This window comes from Ictidomys tridecemlineatus, chromosome 4 (genome assembly GCF_052094955.1).
Source record: "Ictidomys tridecemlineatus isolate mIctTri1 chromosome 4, mIctTri1.hap1, whole genome shotgun sequence".
Classification (NCBI taxonomy): Eukaryota; Metazoa; Chordata; class Mammalia; order Rodentia; family Sciuridae; genus Ictidomys; species Ictidomys tridecemlineatus.
In genome coordinates this window covers 45,079,892-45,103,943 of record NC_135480.1, presented here as the reverse complement: position 1 = coordinate 45,103,943, position 24,052 = coordinate 45,079,892, and the positions used below count along the sequence as shown (strand labels likewise).

At 51.8% G+C, this 24,052-nt stretch overlaps 1 protein-coding gene across 2 annotated transcripts in view; it reads left to right on the top strand.

Moving 5' to 3' along the window:
• Kcnc1 (potassium voltage-gated channel subfamily C member 1) overlaps nucleotides 1-23,845 on the top strand; it is a 43,657-nt gene extending 19,812 nt beyond the window's left edge. For both annotated transcript variants that reach the window (XM_078046390.1, XM_005326753.4), the window contains 3 exons: nucleotides 12,492-13,425; nucleotides 20,258-20,446; nucleotides 22,453-23,845. In XM_078046390.1, coding sequence (XP_077902516.1) covers nucleotides 12,492-13,425; nucleotides 20,258-20,446; nucleotides 22,453-22,517 — 1,188 coding nt within the window. In that variant the 3' untranslated portion in view covers nucleotides 22,518-23,845. The remainder of the gene's footprint in view (nucleotides 1-12,491; nucleotides 13,426-20,257; nucleotides 20,447-22,452) is intronic.
• The last annotated feature ends 207 nt before the right edge of the window (nucleotides 23,846-24,052 follow it).

Sequence of the window (24,052 nt, the reverse complement as noted above, 5' to 3'; positions counted from 1 at the left end):
TGATGAGTGCTGTGGGAGAAAATAGAGGAAGGAAAACAGATTACTGGAGGTGCTGTTGAAATTTTAACAGGGTGGTTGGAGTAGGCCTCATGAGTTGGTGACAGAATAGGCCATGGGAATGCTGGGCATCCTAGACAGGGGGAGAAAGGTCCCTAAGGCATGCATGTGTCCAGCACATTTGAGGAACATGTCTGAAGATGTGGGTATGGCTGGAGGGAGCAAAGAGGATGGTAGTAGGAGAGGGGGTCAGAGGGGTAAGGGAGGTGCATGTTCAGCAGGGGTCTCCAGGCCATTTCAAAGACCTTTGCCCTGGCAGGGTTCTGAGCAGAGAAACGAGGCAACTGGAGAGATGCTTTTAAAAGATCATCAGGCAGCTGTGTTGCCAACAGTCCTAGAGCACCAGGGTTGTGGGAAAGTAGGAGATAGGTTAAAAGACTATGGCCACAACCCAGTGGGGGAATGATGGTAGCAAGGATGTGGGTGGTGGCTGAGGGGGCAGGGATGGGGCTCGGAATCTAGATTTAGTTTAAGCAGAGCCACCAGGATTTCCTTACAGATTAAATGCGAGGTGTGACAGAGGAGAGGTGTCAAGGCTGACTGCAAGGTTTTTGGCAAGAATGTCCTGGAAGGATGGAGATGCTGTCTCATGAGGTGGAGAAGGCTGCGGGGGTGAGGGGGTGCTCAGGAGTTCAGCTGACATGCTGAGTTTGAGCTACTAGAACTCCCCCTGGAGGTGCCAGGAAGGTGGGTGCGGGAGTCCTGAGTTCAGGGGAAGTGCTGGGCCAGAGAGAAACACTGGGAAGTGCTGCACGGTAGGATTTGAGGGTGGGGGGGGGAGCTGAAGTCTTGAAATGAATCCATCACTAAGGAATTGAAGGGTAGATGGGGAAGAGGAGCCAGCACTACCCGGAGAGGCATGCTGACAGTGAGAGGTTGGGAGGAGAGGTTGGCAAAGGACACCGGGATGAAGCCCCAGGTAGATGTCAAGAAAATCAGGAGAAAATCAGGTAAGGTCCTGGGAAGTGAAACACAGGACTGAGTGATCAGCACTGCCGATGTGGGCGATGAGTCTAGGGACAGGAGGATAGAGAATTGTCCCCATCTTCTGCAACTGTTCTTCCTTACACCTTGCATTTCCCTTCTCGATTGGTTCTATCCCTCCAACCTCTGCACGGTTGTCACTTCCTCTTGAAAGCCACTCTCACCCCAAGGCTTCTTCAAATCCCATCCAATGCCTTGTACATCCCCCTTGGAGCTCCTGTCAGTGCCCCCACTAGGAGCTGTGGTTATTTTGCTCACTCTATGCAGGCCTGGGATAAGGTGGAAACATTTGTTGGAGGGCTAGTAGGTGGGCAGTCAGCTGTCTGAGAGGTCAGACCATGTCCACAGCCTTCCTCTACATGTCCCTACTAGAGCCATCTTTTAACCTCCTTCCCCAAACACTTATAGATACACATATAGGTCCACACCTACGAGAGTCAGGATCCCTTAGGATGCAGGCACACAAATGAGCCCTGGTGGGGACATTTCCAAGTGGATTCCTGGTAGACCTCACACCCAACTTCTCCATGGAACTTGGAGCCTCGGTTTTCTCATTTACCAGATGGGGTAATCAGAACTGTCCTGCTGACTACCCACCTGGGTATGTTATATGTGTAGAGGGGGTATGTTCATATGAGATTCAAAATGTGAAGATGTGTTGTAAAGAAGCCTGTGCCCAATGTCAGGGCTTTCTGGAATGGGTGTGAAAACATTTGTAAGGGGAAGTACTGGAGCAGAGTGGTTTTAGAGTCAGAGACCTGGTCTCTAATCCTGCCTGCCACCTCCAAACTTTTTGGGGTATTTTTTGCCACTCTAAACCTCAGTTTTCTCATCTGAAAAATGGAAGTGATGATATTTTCTTCAGAGAGGGTTTTAGAGATAAATGATATAATGTTTATAAAGCACTTAGCCTCAGGTGACCATGAAGTTATTGCTTTATAGCAGAGGACAGTGTGGCTCAACAAATTCATTACTCCTCTAACCAAGACGGCTTGGTGAGGATGGAAAGGGTAAAGTGTAGGACCCGTTGTCCACACAGGGAGAGTGCTTAACACAAGCAGGCCCAAGATGAGTGTGGGGGAAGTGGAGGAAGCCTGGCCTACAGCAATGCTGGCTGTGGCTCAGGGTGCATCTTGAGGCCTCTGCAGGAGTAGGCAGGACTGTCATAGGGAGGAAAAAGAGCAGGAGTGTTCTGGTGATCCCACCAGAAGTCTCCCATTTCTGGGGAGAAAGGGACAGAAGTTCACCAAGAAACAAATGCACCTCTCTCGGAGGTGTCCAAAGACAGAATGAGTGGCCTCATGAGTGTCTCCTAACCTATAGTGACCAACAGAGACATCTATCTCAAGGTTACTGCACAGGGAATCAGGAACTGCTTCCTGGAGGCCTTGTATGGCTTCCTTCTCGGGAGTCTTATGCGTTTCTTACCTCTAATTTGTGGTTTTCTTTAGTAAAAAGGTTTGAGGCAATAAGACTCACCTCAACCAGAAGCCTTAAAAATAAATCAGAAAAGAAAAGAAAGAATATTTTAATGAAAAGAAGAAATAGCTATACCCCAAACCCAGGTAAAGCATTAGCCCAGAATTTCACACCAAATTTAACTGAGCTCCTGGATGTCGGCACAAAAGAAACATGAAGAATTGCATTCACCCACTGACAGAAAGCAGACAGGGACACTGGGGACACAGGCTTGTCCTGACATATATGAAGAGTGTCCCATGTGGTATTCTGGTATATTTCTGAGTCTAAGATGCAACTGAGAAGGTGTAGGGAGACCATGCTATCTCCCCACTTCACTATCTGTTCTCCAGGAGACACTCAGGCCAGGAGTGGAGATGGGTGGTGGTTTTGCTCCTGACAGGGTCTTCCTGTTATGGGTCCCTCTGTGACAGCACAGATCCTAAGGCCCCTGTGCCCCTGGGTTGTAATGGCTGACAAAAATCAAAACCATATTGGAGTGGCCAAATCTAGCTCACGGGGCACAGCCTTGATGGCTTGTGCCATGGGGCCCATGTCCATCCATCTGGCTGCTTACAGGAGCTTATGGAAGGAGTTGTGGAACAGGGTGGGACTGACCCCACTGTTGAGCACTCTGAGGCCTTGACAAGATTCTTCCCTCCCTAGACATCAAACTCCTTGTCAGAAAGAAGTCATGATAATGAAACTTGCCTCCCTGAGCTGGCGTGAGGCTTATATGAGCAAATGTATGGAAAGTACTGGAAGCGAAGCCTGCTCACCACCGGTGAAGTTATTGTCCTTTGTCATGTTTCCAGAATTGGGCCAGAAAGTTGGCAGGCAGCTCTGGCTCAACCCTCACTCATCATGTGACCTTGGGTGGCCTTTCCTTCTGAGTCTCAGGTCCTTTCAGCCTAGCCTGAGGCATGGGCTCATATGGAAACCCTGTAACCATGATGATGCTAAGTCTCTCTCCCTCTGAGGACTGCAGGCCATTGCTGAGTCTTGGATATGGCCTGGCCTTGTCCACAGAAAACAGGCTGTGGGGATTGGGCCATCAGCTCTCCCCAGGCTGTCCCTTGCTCCTGATCTGTTGTTAGCAGCAAGTGGCAGCAGGAGCAGAACAAATTAGGGGAAGAAACTTAATGAAACACATTTCTCCCTTTAGCTATTACTGCTGCTCCTCACCCCTCTTCCCATCCTCTGCTGCCCCCAGTAACTTCAGCAAAACAAAAACTGAAGTACTGTGTTGAGAGTTTTGTGGAGGAACCCTGCAGCCCAGCTTTCACAATACCAGAGTGCAGGGAACTGCCATCTGGGGTTTTTTTCCCAGCCCCAGAACTCACTGGTAAGGAAGTCTCAGGCTCTGGCCATTTCCTCCACACCCCTCAATTTTATCTTACTTCCTGGAATGTGTTATTATTGTTCCCACTTTAATAATGATAGCACCGAGTCTCCAAGAGGTTACTCATCTGCAATGACATCCCACGTGGCAGAGCTGGGATTCGATCTCAGGCTCTGAGCTGATCCAGGCCTCTACTCAGAGCTGCCTATTGCCCAGCACCTAACACAGTTCCTCTCATATCAGAGCTACCTGGCATTTGTCTCATCCCTCATGGATCCCAAATGCCAAGATGGAGATGGTGGCATCAGAGCCATCTGGGACACAAATCAGAGGTAAATTTCTGCTCCCAATCATAATACTGAACCCAAGCCTCAGAGTATGGAGCAGGGCCTACATTGTATCTCCACTTGTCCAGAACCTGCTGCTGTCCCCTCCCACAAGCCTCTTTCCTCTCCTGCCTCCTTCTTTCCCCACAGGACTCCTCCAGGACCACAACAGGCAGCAGCCAGGCTGCTCCAGGGAAGGTTCTTCCTCCCAGGTCTTTGCCCACTCTTCTAGGGGGTCTGCATTTGCACCCCACCAACTTCTTGTTACTAAATCTGGAAACTTCTCTGACCCTGTCCCACTGGAGCTCTCTAAGGCTTTTCCCTGGGCAGATGCTCTTCCTCTGTACTCCAGGGCTGGCCTTCACTGGACAGCTTGGTCACTGTGCTGCCCTGTCAGGCTGATTGGGAGGTGGCCTCAGCCCCATTCATACCCCATGGGCTTAGTATGGGTCTGCAGTGGCTCTCTTGAGGACAGTGGCAGTATTTCAGGCCTTAGTTTCCCAGATGCCTCACAGCTCATAGGTTCCTATTCCCGGGCTGTAAGATTCTAGGCTTTTCTACATCACAGATACTCTAATGCTCAGTGCAGGATTGTGGCAGGAGCACCAGGGCAGAAGGGTAGGAGACAGCATTCTGCAGGACTGATGGTGGGCTGGAACCCCCACCTCTGACCCTCTCTGTGTTGTTCAATTTCATCAACCTGGGAGGCAAGGATGAAAGCTCAAAAAGAGGCAGGGATGCTCCAAGGTCACCCAAAGACGAGCCAGACCTGAAAGTTAGGTTGGCCCAACGTCAGGGTATTGTCATTTCTGCTCCAGTTGCTACCTCCTTTGACAGAAGGACATGAGCTGCTTTTGGCCTGGGATCTAGAAGGCAGTTTGCATCTGGGGAATTCAAGAGGTCTGGAGGGTGGGGAGGATACTTGCCTGTGCAAAAGCTCAGAGGCTACAGTGACAAAAGACTACTCTGGGGACCAATGAGGGTGTTTCAGGAGACTATATCCATCTCTGGTCATCCTGAGAGCCCTGCAACATTGGATAGGTCCCATCCTTTACTGTTCCTCCATTTCTCCATTCCCTGACAAGTAACCTCTTCATAGAAACCTCTGCAAGCCTCCTCTGTCTTGGTGCCCTGTGTTTCTAGTGGTCACATTTCCACAAGTCCATCACACCCCTGCTTACAACATATCATTATGTCAGTAATATGACCACATTGAGGATGTGGGAAGAAATATTATTTTAAGGATGTGTGCATGTTATATATGCAAAATATGCTTCTTGAGGTGAAAACACCATGGGAAGCCTTACCACCTCAGGATTTCCCAGGCCAGCTGTCAGGATGGCTCTTTCCAATGTGACCTAGGTCTAGGATCATGAGAACAAATCTGGGAAGTGAAACACAGGACTGAGTGATCAGCACTGCCGATGTGGGCGATGAGTCTAGGGACAGGAGGATAGAGAATTGTCCCCATCTTCTGCAACTGTTCTTCCTTACACCTTGCATTTCCCTTCTCGATTGGTTCTATCCCTCCAACCTCTGCACGGTTGTCACTTCCTCTTGGAAGCCACTCTCACCCCAAGGCTTCTTCAAGTCCCATCCAATGCCTTGTACATCCCCCTTGGAGCTCCTGTCAGTGCCCCCACTAGGAGCTGTGGTTATTTTGCTCACTCTATGCAGGCCTGGGATAAGGTGGAAACATTTGTTGGAGGGCTAGTAGGTGGGCAGTCAGCTGTCTGAGAGGTCAGACCATGTCCACAGCCTTCCTCTACATGTCCCTACTAGAGCCATCTTTTAACCTCCTTCCCCAAACACTTATAGATACACAAAGGCAGTTATCACTCTCTCTGGGGGTCTGGACTCTCAGGCCTGGCTGCTGCCTGTTGTGGTCCTGGCCCCACATCCGGTTGAAAGCCAAGATGGAAAGTGTCAGTAGGGATTCTGAGCTGGGTACCACCTAGCCAACTCCCCTGCCACCTTTTGCTGGGCCAGCTCAGGGGCCTTTTCCCTATCCCACCCTGTCTGTCCTTCTTCTTGGGCTAGTGTATGAATGACCATCTTTGGGATGGAAAAGGATCAGAACCCTGGGCTAAGTTCAGTGTCCCCAGCCAGATTCTGATCTCTCTAGGTGATAATCCATACATGCACACGTACCACAAACCATGCATATCCCCATACATGTGCATGCATATGCATGCATACACACTGCCCTCAAGATTTACCCCACACATGCACACCACAAATCATACATGTCTTTGAATATGTACACACCCAAACGTGCACATATGCCACATCCCATACAGAGCTCCATACCCACTCATGCATATACCCCTACATACCAGAAGCCACATATCCTTACTCATGTGCAGACCCTTGCACACATACGTGTACTCGTATGCCAAAACTCATACATAGCCCAATGTATAGATGCACACATACCACAAAACAAATATATCTTTATAGGTGTGTAGAGTTGTGAGTACACATCTACACACATGTATACAAATCATACATGTCGCATACATGTATGTGTGTACACATACCATACCGCATGCACATGTGCACAGAGCCATGTACACACCCCAAACCATATATAGCCCCATACATACACCCCACTGCATACATTTCTCCATACGCATGCACACACATGCCACTCAACACCTACCCTCACACACACACTCACACACCTCATATTTTCCTCCCACCCACACTTTTCCAACCCACATGACTCACACACAGCGACCACTTAATAAGCAAAACTCTGTGGAGAGGCCTGGAGTTGGGTCACAGAGAGACACCTTCGCCATGCAAACCCCTGTCTGCATTTACACACTGCCTTCCAACAGGTTCTCATAGGGCCCAGTTCCTGCACGCGCTCACACTCTCCCGCTCCAGCACAGGGGACTGCACAGGGAGTTCCTCCCGCCCACCTGCAGGAGCCAGCAGGAAGGAGCAGAGAGCAGGAGCAGGTGGGACCCACACATGGTGCCCTGGCCTCTCCAGCTTCATGGTGGAGGCATTGAATAAAACAAAAAAAGAGACCATATCCCAAAGAGTCTCTTCCCCTCATCCTCCATCACAGCACTGGCCAGTCCAGCACACTGCGGGCACGTCCAGCCCAAGAAAGTCCAGACAAGTCTAATTCAGTTTCCAAACCCAACTCAACTGACAATTTATTTAGGACAATTGCCCATCCCGTCTGCTCTGCATCACTGACTCCACATGGATTAACTCAAATGCTGCACACCCCCGTGGGGCAGATTTAATTAGGTGGAAAAATTGACCTGGAGCCTCTGGGGGCCTGGGGCCTGGACATCAGCCAGGGCTCCCCTGTCAGCCATCATGTGTGTTACCCCCTGCCCCCACTGCCTGCAACCTTGCTCTGCCTCAGAATCCTCAGAAGGGACCAAGTCCAACCCTCACTTTAACCTTGATGACATTAAGGCCCAGAGAAGGGAAATGACATGCCAAGGTAACACAGCAAGTGAGAAGCCAGGCCAGAATGTTGGTCGCTGCACCATGTTACAACCAGCACCTTATTCCTGAAACAATGAACTGCAAGAACACGGATCCCCACGGCAAATCCTTGAACAGCTCTGAAAGGCAAGCACAATTTTCTGAAGATGAGTGTGGCATAAATAATTCATAAATGAAAGTCATAGCACATATTGGTCATTTTAATAGATAGTAAATTGCCTTTCTGATTTATGGTTTTGGGGTGGGGTTATGATAAAAATAACTTGGTGATTTATAAAACATCTTCTTAAGTCAACAGATCGTTAGTAGGTTTGTCTGACTTTACAGCCAACAGCTTTACCACCCAGGTTACCATAGAAATGGGATGCCTCGCTCTGTTGCCATGGCTACCACTTTCTAGAACACAATTGGTGGGTTTCTCACGGATAGTGATTTGGTTCTGGAAAAAATAAAAAGAGCCAGAAACTACCAGCTTGGGTTTATGTCACATTGTCAGGCAATCTCTCCTACATTGTCTTGAAATTTTACAGCCACAGAGCTGGCCAGGTGGTGTGACAGTTGCCCCTAGGCTGGCTGGCAAAGGTCCCTTGGTGCCTCTAGTCAGACTAGGAGCCCAGAAGGGACAGGCTTCACAACAGGCCATGGGTGTGGTGGGGCTCAGCTGCTGCAGGAGTGGGGTGGCAGAAACAAGACCTGGCAGGTGATGGGAAATCAGAAGGCCCTGGGATGGGGATCAAGGCCCAGGGACAGGAAGTCCAGAGCCAGCATCATCTGAGCAGGCAGGCTCAGGAAGGGCCAGGGAGGCAAAGGCAAAGAGAGCTGTACCTACCCATGTTGTGGGGGAGAGGTGAACATCACCTCCCAGTGGGGCAGGGTGGGCAGAGCAGTACCTGGGGTCTGTGTGCTCGTAAGTATGCTGCATGGTGCCACCACTGCATCATCTGTGTGCTCTCGTGTGTATCCGCATGAGTTGTGTGTATGCACGTGCATTTGCACCTTTTGATATAGCACCTGGGTGTATCTGTTTGGTGTGCAGTGACATGACTCAGTGACTCTACTTGGACTCTCACATTCTATGTGTGTGACCAGGCATTGAGCTGTGGTTCATGTGTCCTTGTGCTCAGTGTTGGTGCTTAGGTGACAGGTGAGGTGTGTTCTCTGGGTGGTGGTTGTGTCTGTGATCTGTGGGTGACAGTTTCATGTTTCTGGGTGACTGGGGACTTGGAGGCAGACAGCTCATGGGGGTGCAGCCTCCCTGCCCTTGCCCTGGGGTTGATAAGCCCAGGGTCCTGCAGCTGCTGCTCAAGGATTATCATTCTGAGTCTGCTAAGCAGGGCTTCCCTCCCTGCCAGGGGTCAGCTGATCCCAGGCCTAAGCCCACACCTATGCCCACACCCTTCCCTGTCCCATTGGCTCAGCTCCCCAGAAAGTTCAGGTCTTCTCCTCAGTGGAAGAAAGAAGCCAGTCAGGGACACAGGCTAGGCTATCGAAGGATGCTGTCATCACTGGAGTCCACCCAGAGAGCTGCTCCTGCCCCAGGTCCTAGCAAGTTGTGGGCAATGAGGCCTAAGAATGATTCCAATGTGTCTGAGCTCCTGCCTGTGGGCCCAGGTGCCATGCTGTGTCTGTCATAAGGGAGCTCTCAGGGAGAGCTGGGCTGTGGGTACCAAACTCCAGGATAGAACCATCCAGACATAATCAGGCCAGCTGCAAAGTGGGATGAGTTGTGTTCTTTTGCCCCAGGAGCTTTGGAGACTTGGAGATCAGAGCTCAGGTTGCAAAGCTTGGTAAACCTGGGTCCAGTCTCAGTCCTCACTGGCTTTCAAACCTAGGCTTAGTCCTTTAACCTCTTGGTACCTGGCTTTCCTTCTTAACATATGTCAGTACAAGGATTAAAGGCTCATGGTAGGTCCTCAAGCTCTGCTTTCCTCCTTCTTGAGCTCAGCCAGCCCTAGGCATGAGCAGAGAGAACTGGAGGCTTGACTGCTGTCACTTTGGCTGTGTCCTTGGTTATCCATCTACTAGTCTCTGGATTTGGAGAATGTTGGAGTCTGAGCGAATCAGGAGCGGCTTGCTCCACAGCCCTCTAAGGGTCCTCTCAAACCTGAATGTTGCTAGAGCTCTGCCTATGAGGGATGATGGCCACGCTTTGAGGCAGCAGAAGCCAAGAAAGCAGGCACCCAGGGAGCCTCTGTAGGGAAGAAGGCCTAGCCTCCACCCCTCCAGCTCTTCAGGGGAAGAAATCTTAGTGTCTAGCTCTAGGCTTGGTTTCTACTGCCTTCCCTTCATCTGCCCACTCCTTGGGCAGTGGATATCAGGCTATAGTTAATCCTGGAAAACCAAGGACTTTTCTATACAAATCTTACAAGGCCTGACCTCCTTCTGGGCCTCAGTTTTCCCATCAGGATCTGTAGTAAGGTAGGGCAAATGAGAAGAGAGCTAGAGGGCCTGCAAGGGTACCTGGGAGTTAGAAGGCTCCTGGGATATCAATGCCTTATCTGGGCTATTCCCACGAGCCTCCCTAGTCACTATAGAGCCAGGTTGGAGACAGATTCTCTGTCTCCCTAGGGTGAATATAGAGACTCCTTGGGGAGTCCCTTTATTTACAGCCTTATAGAGACCACAGTGCCAATGAGAGCCTCACCCCAGGGAAAGAGATATTAATGAAGGGTGAATGGGGTTTTCCCAGACAGATTGAAAGGGACACTCTCCCTCCCATAGAAGGTATAGCAGGTGCAAAGCCATGAAAATGGGGGAGACACTGCGGTCAGAAATGGCAGAGTTTCACATGGTATGAATGTTGGGGACATGTAGGAAGAGGACCTTGAAAAGCCAAGTGAGGCCAGGGCATGGAGAGTCTCATGTTTCAGGCTGGGGAGTTTGGGCTTTTCTCTGTAGGCAGCATGGGCAGAGCTGGGATGCCCATGGGCAGCTCCTTCTGATGGCTGTGTGGCTGAGAATGAAGCCTTAAACCTGTGTTGATGGGGGGTGGCCGGGTTGAGAGAGAACACAGAGGAGGATGGAAGTGGGAGAGCTCAGGATAAGGGTGTCCTGGCTGGTGGTGCAGCAAGAAAGGAGGTACCTCCTGGCTTCACCTTTGGTCAGATCAGGAACTCCGGGTGCCATGGGCTGTGCCTCTGAGATGCCCTCAGACTCTCACAGGGTGCATATTCCTCTCCGCTCAGGACAAGGCCCAGGCAAGGGGCATCACCTATCCTTAAGGAGTCTGGATTGTGAGTGCCAAGCTCCAAAATGGAGCCCCCAGAAGAAACTGGGCACCAGATACCCAGCAATGGGGATTTTCCCCCCTAGTACTAGAGATAGAACCCAGGGCCTTGTACACGCTAGGCAAGTGCTGCTCTACCACTGAGCTACATCCCCAGCCCAGGGGTGTACTTTTTAGCTCCAAGAGGTTTGGTTACTCTAGTGATGGAAAGAGTTTGGGAGCTTGGTGAACTTGAGTCTGAGGTGGTAGCCTCTTCCAGTTGCCTCTGCCTTGCTTTCCTGATCTTTCTCTGTGGCCTCCCAAGTCTGAACTATCTGCATCTTGAAGAAAGAGCTTTCTGGAGTTGGAAGACCTGGCTGCGGCCTCTACCTGCCTGTCTCAAGGGTGTACAGATTGTTCTCACCTTTTCCCAGCCCCTCTTGGGGCTGAGGGGGCTCATCTTTAAGCCCTGTGCATTGTATACTCATCTCTGTATGGTCCTGAGGACCATAGGGGGGCTCCTGAGGCTGGACAAGGCTTTGTTCAACTCTGTCCTTGTCATAACCTTGTGCCTGGTGAAGATTGCCAAGAAAAAAGGATGGAGGACTGAACCAATAGGTGGATGGACAGGTGAAAGGAAAGGAGGGGAAAAAGTGGAAGGGGTTATAAAAAGAAAAGAGGAGGGAAGGAAAGAAGAACAGTAGATGAAAGTAAGGGAAGGAAGGGTAGAATGAACACACAAAGGAAGGAGGACAGGAAGGAGTGTGAATGGGTGAACAGATGGAAGAAAGGAAGGGAGGGAGAGAGGTAGAAGGAAAGAAGCATGAGTGGACAGATGGATGGTCATTCTGAAAATCTGACTTTGTCCCCCCTTCTTCCCCCTCCTCTCCCCTAGTCCACAATGTGGTTTAAAAAATCCATACAGTTCTTAGTTCCCAGATCCCTGCAAGATCAAGTGCCAGGCCCCTTGGTCACAGTCAACTGGGTCATTCTGAGACTCCCAGTGTGGACCCCCCACCGTGGGGAGTGGGCATCATAGCAAACTCAGGCAATTGCCAGAGGCTTTGTGGCTGCCTTCTGCTGCTGACCTGGGGTGCGATCTTGACACTCCTTGATGGAAATAGACAGGAGTTGGATAGAAGAAAGATGAGAAATGCAGCCCCTGAATAGCTGATGCCCCTACAGCTGCCCCTCTCATTTCTTTGTGATCTTCAGCTCCAGCAAGCCAGGTCACCATGATTAGTCAGGGTAGCTAACTCTTTAACAAATCACCTCCAAATTGCAGTAGTTTAAGACAATAGAAGTTTATTTCCCACTCAGGTTCAATGAGGGTATTTAGTAGATGTCTTTCTTTCCAGGGACCCAGGCTCCTTTCCTCTGGTGACTGCTGGCCCCTAGGGCTTCAGTGTCTGGCTGGCAATGGGGGTAAGAAAGTATGGAAGATCAAGGAGGAGGGTTTTACCAGCTGGGCCTGGCAGTAGTGCACATGCCTCTGCTGAGGAAAATGTGGCATGTCAGCTAAGGTCATGTTGGAAGGGGCCCTCGGTGGGCATCTTCCCCTGCTCTGGCCCTCTGCCTGGACCCAGCTTTCTGTAGTCTGGGTGGGAGGGCTTCCCCTCTGACACTCTGTGTTTCTTGCCCACAGTATGTGGCCTTTGCCTCCCTGTTCTTCATCCTGGTCTCCATCACCACCTTCTGCCTGGAGACCCACGAGCGCTTCAATCCTATCGTGAACAAGACAGAGATTGAGAATGTTCAGAATGGCACACAAGTGCGCTACTACAGGGAAGCGGAGACAGAGGCCTTCCTCACCTACATCGAGGGCGTCTGCGTGGTGTGGTTCACCTTTGAGTTCCTCATGCGTGTTGTCTTCTGCCCCAACAAAGTTGAGTTCATCAAGAACTCGCTCAACATCATTGACTTTGTGGCCATCCTCCCCTTCTACCTGGAGGTGGGCCTAAGTGGCCTGTCCTCCAAGGCTGCCAAGGATGTCCTGGGCTTCCTGCGAGTTGTTCGCTTCGTGCGCATCCTGCGCATCTTCAAGCTGACCCGCCACTTCGTGGGCCTGCGTGTCCTGGGCCACACACTCCGTGCCAGCACCAACGAGTTCCTGCTGCTCATCATCTTCCTGGCCCTGGGCGTGCTCATCTTTGCCACCATGATCTACTATGCTGAGAGGATAGGGGCACAGCCCAACGACCCCAGTGCCAGTGAGCACACGCACTTTAAGAACATCCCCATTGGCTTCTGGTGGGCCGTGGTCACCATGACGACACTGGGCTACGGAGACATGTACCCGCAGACATGGTCTGGCATGTTGGTGGGAGCACTGTGCGCACTGGCAGGCGTGCTGACCATTGCCATGCCCGTGCCTGTCATCGTGAACAATTTTGGGATGTATTACTCCTTAGCCATGGCTAAGCAGAAACTACCAAAGAAAAAAAAGAAGCATATTCCGCGGCCACCGCAGCTGGGATCTCCCAATTATTGTAAATCTGTCGTAAACTCTCCACACCACAGTACTCAGAGTGACACATGTCCGCTGGCCCAGGAAGAAATTTTAGAAATTAACAGAGCAGGTAGGAAACCTCTTAGAGGCATGTCGATCTGACCTTTCACCTCCGCCCCCTGTAGCGATGATTCCAGATTCAGTCAAACTGCTTCCTTAGTTCTGTGGGCGACCCCGGACCCTGCACTCAGTCTCGAGGTGTGGAGCCTGGGGACCCAGGGAGATGCTGGCAGCCAAATTCAGAAGGCAAGAGCCTGCTAGAGGAACCTCACTGGTGGCCCCGGGTAAGGAGGTTGATGCGGTTGGTCTCGTGACGTTCTGAAGAGACCACGTGGCCCGTGGAGTTACTGAGGACTATCTTAGCAGGAGCCCCGGGGGCTGCTGCTCATGTGTGCAGGAGTCAAGCATGAGTCTCTGACTCAGGCTACTGACCCAGTGTTGGGGCAGGATGGGGGCGGGTATGATTCGGAGATGCCAGGTAGCTTCTGATTTGGTCCTTAACACAGCATCCTTTAGGCTGTGTAGACAGCAGAAATTGTTCATGGGGTCTGGGCAGGAGGATCCCTGCAAAGGCAGTAGATTCTCAGCCCCACAAGAACCATCTCCATAGCTGAGTAGATTCCTGCTCTGATTCCGGCTGTCTAGCTCCAGGTCCTTCTTAGGAGATGCCCCTAGCCATCTGTGACAAGCTTACTTACCCATAGCATGCCGAACCAACTCATCTTCTACCACCACTCTAGAGTTTAGCATTTATCTTTAGGAACCTGTTGGAGTGACTCTGGCTTTCACGGTGTCTGTTGGGGTTGATGGTCCAGTGGGAGTTTCTGGTGACCTGATGGAAGCGCTGGTGAGCAAAGGATTAGGGGGGGCCACCACCCTGGGCAGCTTAGATGAAAGTGCTACAGACCAGCAACAATCTCCACCAAGGGTTGTTCCCATGTCCGGTGGTAGGGACTGCAGCAGCAATACTAGACATCCCAACCAGTGTACAACCACTTTCCCGTGAATTCACTGGGGGCTGGGGGGGAGGGGGGCCATGAAATAATACTAGTCACCATGGGATATATTCTAATATTCCATGGCTAGTGGTTCATTATGGGACTATCTCAGTTTTATGAGAATCTGCACATAGCACATAAAGTTGATCATGGGGCTCTGGTCTGAAGATATAAAGCCCATAGTCTACCTCTACCCATGGAATACCATCGACTTATTCTATGGACACAGGGATCTCAAAGGATTGGATGACCCAGAGAAGAATGACAACAATGAGCTAAGAAGGATCACCCGGGTGAGCACGAGGTTGACAGGAGAGGTTAGTCTGTGAAGGACATCCCCAAGCCCAGGTCTGGCATGGGGGCTGCAGACTAGCTCAGACCCAGATGAGGAAGTTTCCCTTTGGTTCAGTTGGCCTCCCCCAGTGGTGATTGATCTCCTTCCCTGCCCATGTGCTCTCTGACCCACCCCCTCATCCTCATTCTGTTTAGGCTTCATCCCATAGCTAGGCCAGCCAGAGCAGTATTTCCAAGGCCCGCTTCTCTTCCCCTTTGCCCTCCCCCATACCCTCTCCCCTGGGATTTCTGTATGCACTTGAGAGGAACATGGCTATTGTCTTGGGCTGGGCCAGAGGGTGGACAGGGGTCTCAGAGGCTGAAACAAGGGCCTGGGGTGGGGAAAGTCTTCCATCCAAGTCATGACTGTCCATAGAAAGCCCTGCCCCACCCCTCTTCTTCAGATTAGCTAGCCATTTCACCACAGGATCCACCATCAGGGCAAGGACAGTTCCTGGGGCTCTGGGGGAAGGTCTGGGCTGGCCTAGCTTTCAGCTCCACTATGGGCCCCAGCATGCTCAGCCTGAAGGGTGCCATCATGACACTACTTAATCCTTCCTCTGCATCCTTCCTGACACTCCATCTTTCAGGACTGGTATCCAAGCTTAGGAGCTGCACACGCACACCAGCCAGTCAAGGATCTCCATTTTACTCCAGGCAGGCCCAGATTCTTCTGTATGCCTAGACAATGGTGATATTATCCAAGTGCTGAGGACACACACACAGGAGTGTGGATGTGTGTATTCAGACTTAGAAACCAGCTACTTCCAGGGACATAGCCCCCTTCCCATGCTGCAGCAGACCTGCACTCCTATGGGAGGAATTCCCCTGAGTTCCACAGTCCTTCCCCAGCCTTGGCAGCCCTGCCCCTGGGAGACACTTTGCTCTGGCTTCAGGTTTGAGACCCCAAGAGTCTGGGGTTTGGATAGTTCTATAGCTAAGGAGATGTGTGGGTGCCCTCTGGAACCTAGATGACTAGACCCTCCTGCCTTCCCCCTCCACCTCATCCCACTTGCTGTGTTCCCATCTCCTTCCCAAGCACCTGGTGGTGTTGGTGCTGTCCTAATGTTCAGACCCCCCCAACCAGGCTCTGAGACCCCGTTTCCACTCTGAGCCTCATCCCTCCAGGCAGTGAGACCTGGATTATGTGCCACCAGTAGGATATGGGTCCTAGGGGAGTGTCCTGCCTCATCTCTGTGTCCTGGCCTCCCTTTCCATTTTCCTCTGTTTCTGCTTGGAACTGTGTGCCCAGATGGGTACGGGCTGGGGGTGAGTTTGTGAGAGAGTGAGGGAGAAGCCAGAGGCAAGGAAGGTAGTGGTGGTGGTGGGTAGAGACCAGACCCTCCAGGGATTTGGGCAGGTGAAATGCAGCAAACTCCATCCAGGCCTTTCCAAGGGCAAGTAAATAGTTCCATAAAACCCAGGGTTCTCCAGTTTCACTTCTGAGACCTGTGGGACCAAGTGTAATATGTGGTCCCTGAGGGCATCCCACTCTCACCTTCCTGCCCAGGCTGGGCCCAGGACTGAAGCAAGTCCTCCTGGCTGGGTAGTTGCACCTTCCTTTCACCTCCACCTCTTGGCCACTCCTGAAACTTCAGTCTGTGGGTCTGTCCCAGGTTTGTTCTGACCTCCTCCTCTGAGCCATGTCTGATGGCCTCACTGTTGGGAGTCTTGTCCTGGGGAATTGTCAAGGACCTGGTTGTCAACTTGACTGTGGGTCCTCATAGGGGGAGGCTAGACAGGCCCAGCCTGGGTCACTGGTGACCCAGAAGAAGCCGCCTCTTTCACTAAAAGGGGCAGCCGGGGCCCAGACCACCTGTTCTGGGCAGCTTAGAGTACTCCCTTTGTTCTGCCATGTTCATTCACATGTGTCTTGTCCATCTCTGCTGCTGTGATGTGGGTTGATCCTTTGTGGTGCGGCGTTCAGGAATACAGGGTCTCATCATAGGTGAGCAGGAATGGCGAGGAAAGAGGGATGGTGGTATGTATGCAGGGCAGCAGTGAGGTCCCAGAGAAGCCCCTACCTCAGCTTACTGGGACCATTGAGGCCTCTGGGTCATTTTTGGGTGAGGGGTTCCTCCCCTGAGAGCAAAGTACAAAGTCCCCTATCTCTGATCCCTCCGCCTGTCTCCTGGTGGGCTGCAGTGGCTGCCCAGGAAGTGGTGCTAACCTCGGGGCAGGGAGGGTGATGGGATTGGGGGCAGAGTTGACCAGGCAGGATGTGGGGCTGAAAAGTCTGTGTGGGCCCAGCAGCAGAGTTGGCAGCGTGGACCCTGAATAGGGTCCTTGTTGTCCCCAGGTGGGCTAAGGGGGAAGCAGTGGAGAAGTGCGCTGACTCTAAAGGCCAGGCATGGGTGTTCTTTTCCATGTTGTTCACATTCTGTCTTTCTCTCTCTCCACTAATCATGTCTCCCTCTCTTCTCTCTCTCTCTCTCTCTCTCTCTCTCTCTCTCTCTCTCTCTCTCTCTCTCACTCTCTCTCTCCTCGTTTTGTTGCATGACTTGTGCTGGTTTTCGTGAATGTCTTTCTCACAGACTGTCCCCATTTAGCCCGGGATGTTTTCCCCTGAATCCCCAGCTGGACAGATCCCTTGGGGGCATACCCAGGGAAATGCCCAGAAACCCCCACCCCACCCCAGCCCTGCGTGCGCCGCGGGCGCCCATGCTGGTGTGAACAGTAAGTACATCGCGGTGCCTGGAGACGGGCAGTAAAGGCAGCCTGCTGGCTGAGGGCCCCACCACATAGTTCTCCTTGCTCCAAAGTTTAAAAAAAAATGACCCTCTTGCGGACGCTCATCTCAGCCCATTTCAAAGCCTGGAAACCATCTCTGAGACGCTGCCCATGTTGTCATTTCATCATTGCAGCCTGTGGGTCTAGTAGGGGCCCGGGGGCCCTGAGCCAGAGGAGGCAGGGCCCCCAGCCCTCTGGAAAGCTGGTGGGAACTGAGGCTTCTAGCTGCCATCTCATCCAAAGATGGACTGGGGCAGCGGGTGGGGAATCTTGGTTTAGTTTGAATCTGTGGTCCTTTTCACTGGTTCCCCAGATTTAGACAGTTGGGTCTTTCCTGTCACCCTACTGGAGTTGGAGAAGGAGGATGCCCCAGTTTCTGAGAGTATCCTGAACTGCAGATAAACCAGCAGCCACTCAGTCTTAGTTTCCTCCTCAAAGATCAAGGCTGAAAGAAAAAGCAGGCTCAAGAGTGTCCTGGGAATCCCCCCAAGGTGGTTGCTCCTTGCCCCTGCCCCTTCAGAGAAAATGAGCCCCAACTTGGGCCCTTTAAAGTTGTGGGATTTGGGAGTCCTTGGGGCACGGGGACTTGTAGGCAGAGCTAGAGGAAAGTCTCTGACTGCACCATCTTAATGGAGGCAGAGGCAGAGAGGGGCAGCTCTTCTGGACAAGAACTGCAGGCCATGGTCATTTCCATTGATAGATCATGGCCAAGAAAGAGAACAAGCTCTCGGGCCCCTCCTAGAGGGAGCCGCTGCCTGGGAGAGCCTACTGGCCTTCCCCTGAAGGGAAACTCATGCAGGATACTATGGTCCCAACTGCCACAGCCTCATTTACTTCCACTTCATACTGTTTCCTTCCCTTCTGCCCAGCACCCTCCTCTGCCCTGAGATCCCTGGGGAGGGAGACAAGGGCCAACCAGAGTGCAGGCCCTCTAGCGTGTCTGTGAGCACACATGTGTGCCTGCAGACACGCCCCAAGGAGCTAGGCAGCCCCCAGCCCCAGTCACATGGTGTCAGAGTTTCCTTGGTAACTGGCCTTTCCGGTTCAGAGTAAATTGGGGAGTAAAGCCCCTGGGATTTGTCAAGAAACGCACTGTACGTGAAATGCTTTGCCATCTTGTATGAGAGACTTTTTTAAGTTCCAAAATTATGATGGGTTTTTTTTTTTTTTGGATTTGCTTTAATGAATAAACCTGATTGGTCCATTTCTCTTTTGACTGACTGCCTCTTTGTAGTGACATGATGTGTACACGGGTGATGATCCCACCCACGTGTACGCCAAATGTGTGCACGCGGGAAAGGATCACTCTGCGTGTAGTTACATGATGTGAACAGGATCATGGGAAAGTGTCAACTTGGTGGAAATTGTCTCCGGCTTTCCCCCTCTTTAATCTTCTACAGAATCTCCCCTAACATGGTTGTTCATGTTGGTTTCCTTCCACAAAAGGGCTTCCACCCTAGATGCAGTGTTTAAGTTGGCTGTACCCTGGCCAGAAAGTTTCTGCTTTGAGGGCCGACAGCATGGAACAGGCTTAGTCCCTAAAAGTGATGGGGCAAGGGCAAAGGCCACCTTGGCCAACCCAAGCTGCCACCACTCTGCTCCTGGAATTGGGAGAGACAGGGTTCCTTGCTCTGGCCACACATTGCCCCCAGCAAATGTGCTCCCTGACCTCCTCTCAGCTTCCTTCTCAGGCGACCACAGAGGCCAAGACTTGAATTTTCTCCACCCAAGTCCATCAGCCACTGTTGTCTTCAACACATCCATTTGCTCTGCTTTGCCGGGGACGCTGACAGAGGAGACAGGAATGGGAGCCCCTCCCACATCCATGTCCCACCATCAAGCCTCATGCATACATCCCTGTTGTGCCTGTGCGAGCTGACCAGGCCTGCCAGAGCCTGTGGGCAACGATGCTGGCTTGGTGTGTGTGGGGAGCAGAGTGGACTGAGTGGTCAGTGTGGGTCTGCATGGGGACCAAGCAGATGGAGTGGTCAAATCGGATCTGAGTGCAGGGCAGAGTAAAATGTGTGACCAAGCCTAGTCTGCACAAGGGATGGGGAGTCAGAATGACCATATTGGGTCCTTATGGGAACAGAATAGAAGATGTACGCAGGCCTAGTCTGTACAGGGGACAGAGTGATCAGATTAGGTCCTTGTGGGGACAGAGTAACAGGTATGAGCAGGCCTAGTCTGTACAGAGGATGGGACATCAGAGCAACCAAATAGAGTCCATATGGAGTTGTGGGGGGTGGGTGGCGGAGAAATCAGAGTGTGTGTGTATGGGAGAACAGAATGAACCAAGTGATCAGATGGAATCTAAACAGAGGTGGAGTGGAGAAAATCAGGTGGGGTCTGGATGGGGAAAAGTCTGACTGGTTGGCTGAGTGTCAATGGAAGGTAGTTGGGCTCTGGTCAGTGGCAGAAGGGGGTCTGGAAGTCTGCCTCTTTGGATTGGAGCATTTCTGCGTGTCTCTCTGTCTGCTCCCTGAGCTCTGTGTCTGGCCCTCTCCCCATGACCACATCCACACCATGCTGTCTCATTGGCCCTGCCTTGGGCCCTGGGCCTGGCCCCCAGCACTGCATGCGGGGCCCATCACCAATTCATCTTTTTGCAAACTTTGAGCAAACCCAGGAGCCCCTTCTCCCTTCCCAGCACGGTAGGCAGCCTGTGGGCTGCCTGAATGAGCTGGGGCCTCCCCAAACCTTGCACCCTACTCCATGACCTGCCCACTTTTCCATCCTTAGGGATGGGCTTCCCTTTGTCAAATGTCCCTCCTCTGGCCTGTCCCCCCCTTCACTAAACAGTTTTAAGTGTCTCAATAGCTTCTGCTTATATGTTTGAAGATTCCAAACTGAATGGGGAGGTGGCGAAGGCCGCGCTGGCGAACGAAGACTGCCCCCACATAGACCAGGCCCTCACTCCCGATGAGGGCCTGCCCTTTACGCGCTCGGGCACCCGCGAGAGATACGGACCCTGCTTCCTCTTATCAACCGGGGAGTACGCGTGCCCACCTGGTGGAGGAATGAGAAAGGGTATGTAGAGGAAGCTGGAGCACTATGCATCGGCCGGGCCCGCCTCGCGCTCCTGCAGGTGGGTGGGCAGGGCGGCGGGCAAGGGACGCTGAGGGGCAGGCAGGCACAGTAAGGGGGGCAAGGATGGAGGGAGTCCCCCAGGGTTGGCCCCTGGAGGTCAGAGTCCCTTTCTCCCAAGTGAGATGTCAGGCTGGCAGAGAAAACCTGAGGCCCAGGCAGCTGTGGGTCAGTACTGAGCTAGGTAGTAGAAAGGGGACTGGCACAGGCTGGCTGACTGTGGGTGCACCTGAAGGCAGGGTGTACCCAGGGATGCAGGAGCAGCCTCGGCTTCACTAGCTTGGTTTGACAGGGGCAGGTCAGGTCCACAGGCAAAGTGATCTCTCTTCTCCCTTGATTGAGGAAGATGGTAAGAGGGGCCTGGCATAGCCAGGACCCTGTAAACTTATCTACCCAAGATCCATGTTATGGAAGAGGCATCCTTTAATAAGAATCCACAAGTCAGAAGGAGGGAAGGCATGAAGAGAGAGGTGGCTTCAGGGCTTGGGGATAAGGCCATTGTCCTTGCAGAGGTAAGGTGTATGACAGTGGCAGATAAAGTATTACTAGTGGCAGATAGAAAACTTGCCAGGAGGAGGTGGGTAAGCAGGACTCTGTACAGCCCCTTCCATCGCCAGTGCCCATTGGCCACTGCTGGTGTGCTCAGCGCCCCCTTGTGGTTGGCAAAGACTGAGACCAGTGGTAGCCTTTGCTCAAGTTCTCTGCACAGTCAGAAACTTCAGACTGACATGATGGAGACAGGCTTCTGTTAGAGCTTGAGCATGGGCTGGGGAAAGGACGGGTTGGGCTGCAGAGCACTCTAGGGCAAGGCTCCAGGCACGGCTGGGCTGGAAGGCAGGGCAGGCCTTTCTCTGTGCAGCAGGCTGGCTAGGCAGCTCTGCATGTCTTGGAGTGCCTCATATGCTCACAGGGTGCATGCCAATGAAGGGTCAGTCAAGTAGTCAGATTTTTGAGGGTAATAGTTGGTGTAGCTTGTGGCCATTGTCAACTGCTTCAGTATTTGAAACCAGATTCGAGAAGAAAACAGAATTTGAAATCAAAGGCAGACCTAGAAGAAGAGAAGCAGTGTCCAGTGAGATGAGGGAAAGTCCTTTGGGTCACTAGTGCTTAGTTGTGCCACCTGATCTAGGCTGGTCCCTGCTTCTTTGCCCTGCCTGAGGTCCCTCGGACCTCAGTGCGGTGTACCACTCCCCGCATGGTGCTGCATGGTGGAGGGCTGCCATCCTTGGGGAGGCCCCATTCTTGGCACTGTCCATGGATGGGTCTGCTGCTCCCCTTTGCAACTGGCTTTTTACCAGGTGGAGTCTCTAGAATGTTTAGGAGCAGGGGCCACCCTGGAGAGTAATGGGGGAAACAGGGAGACCATTTCCAGTAAGTTCTCCTGGGCTGCCTGTCTCCTTCATCTTGAATGTTGGCTCAGTTGATGTGACCTAAAAGAGCAGACAAGGGAGTCTCCTGCTATCTTTCCAGAAGCCCTGGGAATGTGGGACAGAAGCAGCCCCATCTCCCTGGAGCAACTGGGGAGCCCAACAGCAACCACTGTCCACAGGTGTTACCGTCTCCCAAGCCCACATGGCCTTAGGAGCCAGAGTCTTTGTGCCCTAGCCCTGTTCACCAGCCCCAGCTCTCATGGAATCCTGACAGCCACCAAGGACTTGCTTTTCTCAGGCTGATTCAGAGCCATAAGCCCTGCAGATGTTTTCTGAGTCCAGGTGTTTGGACTCAGAGTAGGAGAAGAAATAGGGACTCCACCGGTTTCCTCAGGAGGGAGAGAAAGAGGCTGCTAGGCTGGCTCGCTGCATGGGAAACCAGCCAGCTGGAGAAGAACCTGCCTGCCTCTGCATGCGGCTGTTCTGTCTTTCCTCCTCCTTCCTTAAAAACTAAGTACCAAGCGGGATGGGAAAGCCGAGAAGAGAAGCTCAAGTGTTAATTGTATTCTTTACATACAGATCTTTGCAAAGAAAGCCCTGTCATTGCTAAGTATATGCCGACAGAGGCTGTGAGAGTGACTTGACCAGGCGGCTTGGCCGAGGACACTGGTGGCTATTAAGCATCTGGGTGGACCTGCAGCCCCTCCTCACCCTCGGACAGAGTAAATTCACGCCATGCAGGTTTGCCGGACGAGTCCGAGTGGCCCAGGCATTGTGCTAGGACGGACGTAGCTTTTCCTACGGCCAAATGGTAACTGACCGTAGAGGATTTCTTTTCCTTCTTTTCATTTTTTAAAATTTTATTTTATTTGGGGAGGGAGGGTGGAGGGGTTCCTTAGCATGACTTGCATGAAGTTAAACAGAAAACCCAGCAAACCAAACCCACCAACCTCCCTGCAACTGTATGATTACCCTCAACAACAATAACAAGAAGAAAAAGAAAAAGTCCTATATTTTCTTTCAGAGCTCTTTACTTTTACACACATTGTTGGAGCCAAATTGTAACAGCGTTCAGTAGAAACCTGTACATTTCTGGGAGTGGGGGACCGGGGAGGAAGGATGGAGATGGGGAACAAATTACTTCTCCTTTTGTACACAAGATCGAGAGTAAAGGTTCCAAAAAGGGCAGTCGGTCAGTCATTGGTCATATTGACCTCACCTTCATAGTTCATCTCTCACACGGAAACTGAGAACTTTGCTCCAAATAGAATTGTGAAAACTCGCACTGCCGCCTTCTTCCCTCTCTGTTTGGCATGCTTGTGACCCAGCGGACGTCTCCCCAAGACCCCTGGCAGCGGCTAGTCTAGGTTGAATCTCTCATCATATCGGTGTGTAGATCCAGTGTGACCAACTTTCATAATAAATTGTTCATAGTAAATAATCAGCACCGTATGGATTTTCCAAGTGTTATTTTAAAACCAGGATGTAGAGCACCAAAAGTTCAGGACCACAGGAGGGGCAACCTCCTCCACCTTTACCAAGGCACAACCTGGCGATGTATGCAATTTAGTACTTCAGAGTAAAAAACTGCATGCCCAATGTTATGCAAAGCGATTCGAGCATGAAATAAATTTTGTATCATGGTTTCTGTATAGTCTAAAGCAGATTTGTTTTCCTGAAGCAATTGGAGGTTTGCAGAGACACGCTTCTGCATCTCGAATAAATATAGTATTTTCCCAACAGAAACAGAGGACAGTAGCTTGGCTTTGGTCTGATTCTAAAATTAGTGTGGGGGGGGGAGAAGGATGATATTTTTGAAAAACACATGCTTGAGTTGAAAAAAAATGCAACATCTCGAGCTTTCACTGCAGCTCACAACATTTCCTGGAAAGAGAGCAACGATGCTTTAGCTCAACAAACTCCCCTCCCCGGGCCCTGGACCCGGAAATAAAAAGCTGACTTCTGAGATGAAGCATGGATTCGGGTTTTTATTGCCTTCAGGCAGTGTCGCGATTCTCTTCCATGGCTGGGCTGGGATAAGCCTAGGCCCTGACTATGCTAATCTCAAGGACCCACCTTGAAGTGCTGTGGTCTGCTCACTGGGGGAAAGCTAAGCCCTAGGAGAAAGTTGCCCCATGCGAGGGGACTGGGCAGGGTGGCCCCTTGCACTACACATCCT